General features: G+C 40.8%; 1 protein-coding gene across 16 annotated transcripts in view; it reads right to left on the bottom strand.

The window, feature by feature from the left end:
- Positions 1 to 12,345, bottom strand: part of GPHN (gephyrin) — a 539,113-nt gene that overhangs the window by 232,229 nt on the left and 294,539 nt on the right. For 8 of the 16 annotated variants that reach the window (XM_034769381.1, XM_034769377.1, XM_034769380.1 and 5 more), the window contains exon 5: positions 11,437 to 11,475. The exons of the other annotated variants lie outside the window; for them this stretch is intronic. In XM_034769381.1, the coding sequence (XP_034625272.1) occupies positions 11,437 to 11,475 (39 nt within the window). The remainder of the gene's footprint in view (positions 1 to 11,436; positions 11,476 to 12,345) is intronic. 16 annotated transcript variants of the gene reach the window in all.

Consider the following 12,345-nt stretch of genomic DNA (forward strand, 5'->3'; position numbering starts at 1 on the left):
CTGTTGCTTTTACAGATTCAGACTAACACGGCTACCCCTCTGATACTCAAGATTAACAGGTATTTATTTTATCCTTTGCAGTGTTACAGAGAAATACAGTGAAATCATACATTGGAAATTTGATGTAACAATACACTATTTTAGTGAAGTTGAATGAAAGTCCCAAATTGTTTCAAACATGTGCAATTTATAGTTTCAATTAGGATGAAACTTCTCTTACAGTGAAGTCATTTTCAGGGTCTGGGGATGAAAGCGGGGCTCTTGAATGTATACTGTTTATTTCACCTCTGTTAGTCCAACACAACAACGAAGGAAAGTCAGTATGGTGTAGATCATGCTGTGAAACATCACTTATAACATCAATTTAACACCTAGTGGAGAGATGATTCTCTCACACAAGGTTTTCAGAGATAGTAACGCTATGTAAATTGGGTGAAATAGTGGCTCCATTGAGGTTCATGGCAATATCCTGACTGTCTTCAGTGGAGCCAGGATTTCATTCATTGTGTTTATTATTGGAGTTGTTAGATGATAACCACAAACTATCAGTTGATTGTTTCTTGTTTGTTTTTTCCCTTTGGAAAGTTCAACAACTCCTAACAATTTGTTACTATCTCTGAAAATCTTGGGTAACAGAATCAGCTCTTCACTAGGTGTTAAATTGATATTGTAAGTGATGTTTCACAGCATGATCTACACCATACTGACTTTCTTTCACTGTTGTGTAACAGAGGTGAAGTATACAGTAGACATGGAAGAGGCACTGCCAAATTCAAGAACAAAGAACAGTAGAAGTCTATTTAGTTTTTTTTTTTAAACCTTCGGTGGAGTTACTATTTCATGGAATCTCATGATAGGATTAAAGATGTAGGGGCTAAATAAAGTCCTTCTGAAATGTGTCATTCACCATTCTACAATGACTGTGACTGGCTTAATAAGGAGTGGTAGCTCTGAAAAAATACACACCCTAATACGGGGTGCTCCGTCTTAATTTGGTGAGTTTATAGTTTCTTCAGACTATATTTGCGTATTAGAGATACGTCTGGCTAGTTTGCTTCATTTTATACAAAGTAAGTCCCACTCTTGGGCTCCTGGATAATTACCAAAAGGGACCTCAGGTAGGTAAAAAGTGCGGACCGTGAGCCACACATTCCAGCTACCACAAGAAACAGGACTGTCATTTTTGCTCAGTAGTGGCCTTAATTCTCATGAAAGGAAAGGACCTTGCTTTTTTAGGAGCCTCACCCCTACATCCACATAAACAACCCACCAGTCAAGAGCTCTATACCAAAATATCCTTTCATGGTAGACACAGCAAAAATTAAAAATCTTTCCCTGTAATTATTCCTCTCTGAAGATATCTTGCAGGAGGATTCTTACTCCTGGGCATTAGCTCCTTAGTTTCAGTTATAAGTCCCTTAGTTCATAATGTTTTTCTAACTTTTAAGGGCAGCAGTAACATGGTAGATAGCAAGCTTGGTATCCTACTGCCTGTTGTTTGCTACCCTCTGCCAAGTACAAATGTTGCCTATGAATGTTCCAGTCATTTCCTTCCATTACATTGGTAGGGAAGCTCCCTCAAAGAAAGGAGGCATTCAAAATTTCAAGATGACCAACATAAGATGAAAAATATGGCTTAATGGGGGGGAGGGGGAAAGGGAGGGACACTCAAAAAATTTAATTTCCAAACTCTGAGGGGATGTGGGCAGGTGAGTACTCTGCAAGATAATATCGTCAGAGAAACAGAATCATGCATAAGTAATTTTCTCTTCTCTAGAGATTCCACCTGTGTAGGATTCTCACTCCCGGGGTCAAGAAGTATCTAATAATAATGGCTTTATAGTAATAATCGTAATAGACAACTTTGCTTCTCCCTGCAACCCCATAGTCACCACTCCTCAGCCAGATCCAAGGATCTGATCTGTTTGCTAAGGGAATAAAGAGATTGTCCTCTTTATCTCTAAGAGGAGTTACAATGCCTTTTATATCCTGGGGCTTCTCTACACTACCAAGTCTACACTACTACTATGTCGACTCCCAAAAGTCCACAAAACAAAAATCACCAAAGGGTGTTCACATTTGCTCCCTCTGTTGACAGATCATGTCCATATTGGGGACACCATCATCCACAGGGTGAGCAACGCACTGTGGCTATATATCCCACAGTGCAATGTTGTGGGAAGGAAGAGCTGATCGCTGCGCATCTTGGGATTCACTCCCAGTTCTCCCACAGTCCCCTCAGCTGCAGAGAGCAGCATCATGAGCAGCTCTATGAGCTCTCCATGCTGAGGAATGGCAAAGCAGCACAGCAGTCTGTCCCCCTTGCCCTGCAGCAGCAGTCTGCCTGCTGCTATGTTCCTAGTGCAGGGCAGAACAGGAGCATTCCAATGATTTGCTCTTTGTTTGTTTCCCAAATGGAGCAGCACACTGATACTTCCTGGAGCTTTGAAAGGGGAGGGGCGTATGCCTGCAGGGCAGCAGAGATCAAAACACTGAGCAGAGCAATCAGGGCAGGCATTGCGAGTTACTGATGGAAGCCAGTTCTGTCAACAAAACAATCAGCAGTGTCTAACACTGGCTATTTGTCAACAATAAAGGGAAAAGACAAAGTCTCTCCTAGGAGTGAAAGATTTTTGTCGCCAAAACTGGGCGTTTTTCGCTACAAAAGTCCCATTGTAGTGTGTACGCTCTTGCTCTTTTGACTCCAAAAGACAGTTTTTTGGCAACAAAACTTGCCCCTGTAGACAAGCCCTTGGTTTTGAAACTAAATTCAATCCACTTGTTATTGCACTTTTAGGCCAATGCAATTTTGAGCTGCAGACACAAGCTTAATTCTGGCATTTTAACTTTTGAGTGCTTGACTTTGCAACCTTAATGTTCTTTTAATTTTTTTTATAATACATATAAATACCATAATTTTCATTAACATAGTTACAATAATGCAGTTTCCAGGTGTATAAGTAAGGCCTTGTGTACTGTGAGGCAAGCTGGACCTAACTTCAGTAGTGAGATTTTTGGATACTAGAGTGCTCTGGTGCAGCAGACTGCAAACTGCAGCAGCTGCATTTATATTTAAAAATGTTACCTTTTTAATTAATTAAATGTCCCCACATTTTCACTTTTCAGTATGATAATGATTTTTATTCTGAATGAGCGTAACTACATCATTGAAGCTGTCGGGAGAAACTAGTGCTTTTAACCCTTAAGGATGGTTGTGGGATAAGCACAGAGCAAAGTGATAGTCCTTCTCTCCATATACCTTGGATGTAAACACTTCTGGAATACTGCATTAAGTTTTGGGGATCTTATTAACAGAAAACTATTGACAATCTGAGGGAATTTCAGAGAACAACTGCAATGATCAGGGGTCTGGAAGGATTAATGACAAAAATTAAAAGAGCAAAATATGTATGTGTGTGTGTAGGGAATGAGGGCGATACCTGCATTATTTTGTATGAATACTGTATGTACCTTAGTTTACCAGCCTGATATTATTCAGTCTGGCCACACAGAGTTAAATCAAACCAGGCAATAAGAGAAAACCAAGAAGGAAACAAAGTAACAGAGATAAGTTATCTCTGAGGAAAATACCAAGGGGTCTACAGGGAACAATGGGGGAACTATTAATTGGAAAATGCCCACAAGCCTGGCTCCAGCCAGATTAACAGGTTTACTTTTCCCAGGCCTTGGCTACACTTGCGAGTTACAGCGCTGTAATGCCTCCCCCAGCGCTGTAACTCACTCCCCGTCCACACTAGCAGGGCACTTACAGTGCTGTATCTCCCTGGGTACACCGCTGCAGGTACTCCACCACCCCGAGAAGCATAAGAGATACAGCGGAGTGGCTACGACTCACGGGTGTGAGTGTAAACGTTTGCAGCGCTGTACTAATCACCTTGTCAAGTGGCCAACCCTCTCCATTGTTGTGACCGGCTGCAGGAATGGGGAAGTGCAGGTTTCAAAGCTCGTACAACAGAGAAAAAGCAAACATTTTGCTGTTTGCTTTGAGTGAGTGAATGAATGAGGAGGGGGCCGGGAGTTCGGAACTTGCAAAATAGAGTGCTGACACGCTCCAAAAAGCACTCTCTCTCCCCCTACACTCCCTGTCACACTCCACCCCACTCCCACCCGTTTTGAAAAGCACGTTGCAGCCACATGAATGCTGGGATAGCTGCTCATAATGCACCGCTCCCAACACAGCTGCAAATGTTGCAAGTGTGGCCATGCCACTGCGCTGGCAGCTGGCAGTGTGGACTGCAGCACTTTTCCCTACTCGGCTGTACGAAGACAGGTTTACCTCACAGCGCTGTACAGCTGCAAGTGTAGCCAAGGCCCCAGGCCAGAGCCAAAGATCACAAGGAAACTAAATTGTTAAAAACTCCTGCTTAGAGAGGAATGATGGGAGTGAGGCACTGCAGGAGAGACACTGACAGAGAGATAGAAATACTGTGGGGGGTGTTTGTCTTTCCCAGACCATAAGTTAGGGGTGTTTGGGCTGAGCAGAACTTGTGAAAACTTGCGAGAGAAAGACCCAGGTGGATAGGCCTTTTATTGTTTCAAACCTCTTCTCTGACTGCTTTGCACCTTTCAGTGACTAAATACTTTATTTTGAAGAAGCTGTTTTGAGTCACTCTATTCAGCTGCTGGTCACATGTTCCCACAGAAAAGGTCTTGGATGTACCAAATACATGGGCCTGTTGTTTTTTCACGGGTATTAAACAGAGGGGCTGCAGCCCAGAGACTCAGACTAACATGGGAATGATAGGACTGTGTGGTTCCACCCAGAATGGCTAAAGGTAGCAAAACCTGTCACCAGAGGCATGCACTTGAGAGGGACTGCAAAGGGGTCTGTAACTGTGAAAATTTGTCTAAGTAACCATTAAAGGACAACATAATATTTACAAATATTTGAAGAGTATACAAAACAAGCATGGAGAGGATTAATTAAGGTGGCTATAAAGCACTATAACTAGCAGTAAAAAGATTAAATTAAGCAAAAATTCAGGTAGAATATCAGATAAATCTTCCTGACCATGAAATCTGTTAGGCTGTTTTCAGTCTTCCAAGAAAAATGGTAGAAGTCCCATCAAATTTAAAATTTAAAATTTGACTGCACAAAACAACTGAAAAATGTGCTGTAGGGAACAATCCTACAAACAAACCAGAGGTTATACTAAATGACTATTAGGTCTTCTTCATTTCTGACTTCTCTACATCTGTTGTTTTAATTACCTGAAGCATCTCACCTACCTGAAGCCTCAGGTTTTATTTTAGGGGAAGGGAATCAATTCAAGACTGTACTATGATTATACTTCTTTCACATTTACAAATTTGAAAAAAAATTCACTTACTGTTCTATCTACACTCAAAGAAGAGACATCTTTTATGAAAAGGAGACTGAGTGTGTGTAAGGTTTTTGATTTTTTAAAATCCTAATATACAGTATATGTAATAGCTAAAAAGTAAAAGAAACAGTTGGTGATAAAATGTGATGATGATCAGAAAAGTAGTCATGTAAATATGGCACCTTCTTACTCAACAGATCTGCCCACTGTCTGTGTTAAGTGGTATTTGCTCATTTTTTCAGACAAAAATAGATTTGTATTCCTTTTAGTCCCACAGAATCAACAAAGGTGACAGAAAGAACTAGAGTCTATTCTGTCTGGTAGATCAGCAACAGAATTGTTAAATAAGTTCTGACTTAAAAAAAAATTACTACTGGTGATAATGCATGAGTCACAGTTAACATCAGAGGTAGGCAACCTGTGGCACGTGTTCCGAAGGCGGTACGCAAGTTGATTTTCAGTGGCATTCACACTGCCTGGGTCCTGGCCATTTAATTTTAAATGAAGCTTCTTAAACATTTTAAAAACCTTATTTACTTTACATACAACAATAGTTTAGTTATATATTATAGACTTATAGAAAGAGACCTTCTAAAATGTTAAAATTTATTACTGGCGCACAAAACCTTAAATTAGAGTGAATAAATGAAGACTCGGCACACCACTTCTGAAAGGTTGCCGACCCCTGGTTAACATTTTAGGTGGACACCAAGACACCAGCATTTAGAAAAAACATCTCTCAAATTTGATCTGGAAGCCACTGAGACATGGAATTCCACAATGCAACTTTTACAGAGTCAGTTTGCAAAGTATAAGTGACTTCTCTTCAAAAAAGGAGAGATTCTAATGAGATTGAAAACAGTGAATTTCCCTCAAGGGGATCCAGGATAGTATTGTGGTTTCAGTTCAGGTTTAGGAGGAAACATAGGTGACAAATAGTTACTTTATTTAGAGAGAAACAGGGTGCTGGTCTGCGTTAGTCCAGAATCAGTTTTGCAGGAATGACAGTTAAAGAAGCCAGGTGTTCAGATATTACAATGATGAATGCAGTATAAATGCCTAGATACCTATGATTCCCTTCAAATAGACAAAGCACAGGAGATTACAGGAAGTGAACAAAGCAACCAGAAAAGCAACAATGTAATTTAAAATTGTTGCTAGCTTTGGGAAAGATTGTGGAGTACTGCAAAGTAACAAGGACCCTTTATTTAAAATTATGGAAGTAAGAGACAAAGAAGAATGCTACCAATCCAAAAAGTTTAAAATCTTTTACTGTATGGAAACTCTCTGAGGATGTGTAGTACGAAAACACATGAAAAAAACCTTGCTGGATAACTGATAGTCAGAAGTACTCAGGCATGCAAAGGGCATTTCAGTGGATGATGTACATTAGATATTCAAAAATCATTTTACAAGATTCCATTTCAGAAATAAGTGGGGAAGGCAAAGAGTTCATTAATAGGAAATAAAATAGGGATAAAAGTTGACTGAGTTAGGAAACACAGAGGTGCCACACAGGGAAAGTTTTCAAGTTTGAAAGAGGGTGAGCTGAGCATCTCAAAAATTAATTTTAAGACTCTTCTTGTTGCAAAGTGTACAGCTGCTCTAAAGAAGCTAACACATATAGGGGTCATTTTATCAGAGGGGTAGAATGTCAAAGAGCAAAGATGATAGGACTTGATAAATAGGATTTCTGCTGTAGTGCTTTCCATTGCTTTTGATATTTTTATTGGCTCTTTAATCAAATTATAACTCAACTGTAGATGTGAAAATGACTGGATAAATATCTCTCCGAAATGAACACAAAATCTTTTAAAATAAATTGGTTAGAATTTTTGTTAATTTGAACATCACACCTGCAAGACCGACTTGCCTTGATAGCTTGTTAAGAAGTTGCCTGAGGAAGTTTTGTCCTAGTTTTCTTGCTAACTAAAATTTTCAGTTGAAAAAACATATAAAGCTCTTAACACTGAAAAAATAGCAAATTCTGTGGCCTCTCAGTCAGTTGCTTTGGTGGCATTCTATTGGTATTTGATTGATTTAAAACTTAGAAAATCTGAATAACATTTGAGAGACAGCTGTTTTCGCAGTGGTAATGCTGAGACACTAGTATGCTACGCTAGAAGGAAGATTTCTGGTTTATTGGGTAGAAAATGAGTTCTAGATGCATCCAATAGTCCCTCTACTTTGTTGGAGGAAACCATCCCTCCACCCTTCTAATGTAATGTCTCCTTTTGATACCCGCTCCCAAACACCAGGCTGGGAACCAGCAAAGGGAGAAATGTCAAACTGAGAGCTGAGATGGGGAGTTGGGGAAGAACTGGAATGAAAGCTGGCATTGAGATCAGACAGCCCTGTTACTAGGACCTCCAGCAATGCAAGGTTGATAGAGAGTAAGATGACATCAGCCTTCTACAATTGTGAGCTTGCAGAGTATGTTTGGGTACTTGATAAAAGAGGGGGAAGAACTCTTGTGTTTGGAGAAGGGAGAGCAGGTGGAAGGAAAGAGGGGAGAGGAGGAGCAAGACTGTGGGAGTGGAAGTAATAGTAATAGTAGTGGTCAGTTTCTCAGTGTGGAACAGTTTCTCAGTTTTCTAAGGGTCAAAGTGAAAACCAGAAAACTCATAGGGAAGGTCCTGGTTTGACATTATCCAAAATACTGTTTGTAATGTTGGGAACTATCATACAAAGGGGAAGTGAATGTCTTGAAAAATCTGATATTATAAAAATTGTTTGCTTGATCCCATACTGTGCTGGGCTCTATCCCAGAGGACAGAGATTGTTGCCTTGAAGAATGTTATCCTCTTACTTTATAAAGCAATTGTTAGACCTTTTCTATAATAATTAGGCATCCTTCAAAATATCACAGGTCAACACGGGTAACATTAGATCTGAAGAATCTAAGTTATTAGGAAAAGTTATGGGAGGTCAGTTTGTTTTAATTGTAAGAAGGACGACTTTAACGTAACATAATTCTTTTCTACGAAATTATGACAGAGATGAAAGGAATGTAAAGAGACAGAATGTTCACTCTGGTACTGGGTTCAAAAGCATGATCCAAGACCAAGAAAATTAGAATTAACTGAGAACTCCAGCATGGCTTAGGAGAGGTGTGGTCTAGTAATTTGAGTTCAGGGGAAGGAAGCAGAAAATCCTTATTTCTATTCTAGACTCTGACAATGACTTGTCTCATTGAGCAAATCACACAGGGTCAGATCCTGGTCCCTGCTCTATGTAAATAGGCCAAAAAGCTGCCATAAGTGGGCAGCTGAAGATTCTCTCAGCATTGAGGATGTGTTAGGGGCACGCCTGAGTGAGAGGGTGTATGTCTGGAATATGCTGCACTCTGGCAATTTCCGACTGCTACAAAGGCATCTTTCGGCCAGTTGCAAGCAGTATTGTTTAGAGCATCAACCTATTTTTTTTAGCTTCTTTCCTCCATTGTAAATGGGGAATCATTGAGTGGGGGTCTTTTTAGTGGGGTCCCACATGGATCAGTTCTTGGCCCCACACTATATAACATTTTTATGAATTAGCTGGAAGAAAACTTAAAATCATCATAAATAAAATTTGCAGATGACACAAAAACTGGGGTAGTAAATAATTAAGAGGACAGGTCATTGATACTAGGGGCAGGTCTACACTAACCCCCCAATTCGAACTAAGGTACGCAACTTCAGCTACGTGAATAACGTAGCTGAAGTTCGAAGTACCTTAGTTCGAACTTACCTCGGTCCAGACGCGGCAGGCAGGCTCCCCCGTTGACTTCGCGTACTCCTCTCGCTGAGCTGGAGTACTGCAGTCGACGGCGAGCACTTCCGGGTTTGACTTATCTCGTCCAGACAAGACGTGATAAGTCAAACCCAAAAGTTCGATTTGCTTGCCGCCGAACTACCGGGTAAGTGTAGACCTACCCTAGGTGATCTAGACTTCTTGGTAAATTGGGTGCAAACAAACAATATGTGTTTTAATATGGCTAAATGTAAAATGTATACATCTAGGAACAAAAAACATAGGCCATACTTACAGGATGGGGACCTCTATCCTGGGAAGCAGTAACTGAACATGAGCTCCCAATGTGACACAGTGGCCAAAAGGGCTAATGCGATCCTTGGATAAACAGGGGACTCTCGAGTAGGAGTAGAGAAGTTTTTTACCTTTGTGTTTGGCATTAGTATGACTGCGTCTGGAATACTGTGTCCAGTTCTGGTGTCCATCATTCAAGAAGAATTTTGATAAACTGGAGAATGTTCAGAGATGAGCCACGAGACTGATTAAAGGATTAAAAAACATGCCTTATAGTGATGGACTCAAGGAGCTCAATCTATTTAGCTTAACAAAGAGAGGGCTTGGGGTGACTTGATTACAGTTTATAGGTACCTGCCTGGGAGACAGGCAAGTACCTTTGATAATGGGTTCTTCAATCTAGATATGACACGATCCAATGGTTGGAAGCTGAACCTAAACAAATTCAGATTGGAAATTAGGTGTAAATATTTAATAGTGAGGGTAATTAACCACTGGAACAATTTACCAAGGGTCTTGGTGGATTCTCCATTATTGGCAATTTTAAAATCAAGATTGGATGTTTTTTTCTAAAAGATATAGTGTAGAAATTATTGTGGGGAAGTTCTATGGCCTGTGTTTTGCAGGAAGTCAGACTAGATTATCACAATGGTCCCTACTACACTTGGAATCCATAAACTGTGCCCAATGCCTACTGGGCACAGCTGAGCATTCATCCCTTAATATCTCTGAGCCTCAGCAATATGTGGCTAATAGTTAATTACTTACCTTACAGTGGTACTGCAAGGATTTCTGTAGATAATGTTAGTAAAGTGATTTTAGACTGAATATCATTGTATAAATGCAATGTCCTGCAAACTGGAATATACCTACAGAATAAGTTCCCAGATGAGGAATTGCAGCAAAGAGTTTAAATGAGATTACTGCACCTCTCACTCTTTTCTAGGAGGAGAAGGGATTGAGTAATCCTATGACAAAGCAGGATGAAGATACAGAGGTCAATATTAAAGTGCTGGTATGTTGGATTGAAGCAGGGCACATTGGAGCCAGATAATAGCCTTTTCCTGTTCCTCACATTTCCTATGATTTTTTTTTTTCAAATTGTGCTTATTTGGAAGTGATATTTAAGCAGGTAGGCAGGACAGCAGGAGAGAAATGCTAGGAAAATAAGCAAGTGGACAGCGCAGCAAAAAGGGCAATGCCAGTATATATCGGACTCAAAGGGCAGCAAGGATATAATGTAAGCTAGAAAGCAAGTGGAAAAGCAGAAGGGAAATGCCAGACACTCAGCAAGTCAATAAAGCAGTATCAAGCAATCAGCAGATGCACAAAGCAGCAGGACAGCAATTCCAGGAAGTCAACAGCTGCACACAACAGAAGGAGGACAATACCAGGCACTCAAGAAAGGAGGCAGGACAGCAGGAAGTCAATGCCCATGTGCAATCTGATGTAAAAAGCAGTAAGAAAGCAATGCAAGCCACTCAACAGATGGATAGGGCAAAAGATAGTCAATGTCAGGCAATCAGGTGGTCAAGAGGGCATAGTCATACACTCAAGCAAAACGCCAGGGCTTCAGGGAGCCAATGCTGAGCTGCCAGCAAGTAGACATAGCAGAAAGAGAGCAATGAATGCCAGGCAATCCCTAGGTGGACAGGGGTAGCAAGAGGGCAATGTCCATTAATAATCAAATACAACCGCTGGCATGGAGAAAATGGAAGCCTGATAATAGGTTGGCAGCAGGATGACAATGCTTTTCAGGTACTGGAGGATAGTGTGAGCAAAACACTCTCTAATAACACCATTAGATTAACATAGTAAACCATGAAAATCCAATAGAGAACAGTACATAAATGGAAACAGCAGATGAATCTGAGCCCTAGTGCCTGGGGAGGCTACAGGACTCTCCTATTAACAGAACTATGCGAATCCACAAGGAAATCAAACAAATGGGAAAAATGAGCCTGAAAGCTGTTTCTGATGATTTTAAAAAACAAACAAACAAACAAAAAAAACCAGCAAAGAATTAGTTTGAAAATGATTGGCTGGAATTGAAGATGTTGCTTACCCCTCTCTGGAGCCCACAAAATGGGAATGTTGGGAATTTCTGCAGCAGAAAAACAGAAGAGAAAAGGGATTTCTGACTCCCTGTTTGAGGAAAAGCAGGTCAATTTAGGGCTGGGTGAATTGTTTTGGGCAAAATAAGAACTGGTCTGAATCTCTGCCTCTCTCTGGAACCAAGCCTTTATTGAGGTCTGAGAAAGGTTTAAGAAGTCCACACCACTTTCATCTCATGATATCCCACCTCTATTTCCAAGAACCATACTTACCTCTAGTGCAGGCTGTGCAAGTGGAGATAGGAGACAGCATCAAGAGCTCACTCCCATATCCACTGGAAGACAGCTAGTGAGGACAGACACCAGTGTCCCAAGGCTTATGCAGGTCATTTTATGGGATACATTAAAGAGGTTCATTAACCCCAACTCACCTCTAGCAAAAGCTGGTATTTGAAGTCCAGATAATCACTTCCCACCCTAAGGGGCATCAATCTTTGTGGGAATGGCCCTTTTCTTCTCCAAAAGTAGCTGCTGTGTTTGGGGAGATTCAGCAACGCCTTCACTGTACCTTGTTGCTGCTATTCTCTTGCAACTCAGGGGCTCTCTGGGGCATCCCTTATATTTGCACCTCAAAGTATGTTTCAGATATCTCACCAGCTGTTTGGTTTCAAAAACACACTTTAAAATCTGAGAAGTAAGTGCTAAGAAAGTCACAGAAGCAACCAGACCCAGTGGAAATACAATTGCAACTTTTCATCTAGTTGGTGTTGTCGCTTGCCGGATTGGAGTGGGGATTTGACTGAGAATTATGAGGAACTGCCTGGGGAGGGATAAAGGGGACCACAGATGTCAACCTGAAGACTGATCTACACTTCAGCAGGACACCTACATCCCCTTAAGATAAGGGTGAGCAGGCAAGT

The sequence above is a fragment of the Trachemys scripta genome, chromosome 4 (assembly GCF_013100865.1).
Source record: "Trachemys scripta elegans isolate TJP31775 chromosome 4, CAS_Tse_1.0, whole genome shotgun sequence".
Lineage (NCBI taxonomy): Eukaryota > Metazoa > Chordata > Testudines > Emydidae > Trachemys > Trachemys scripta.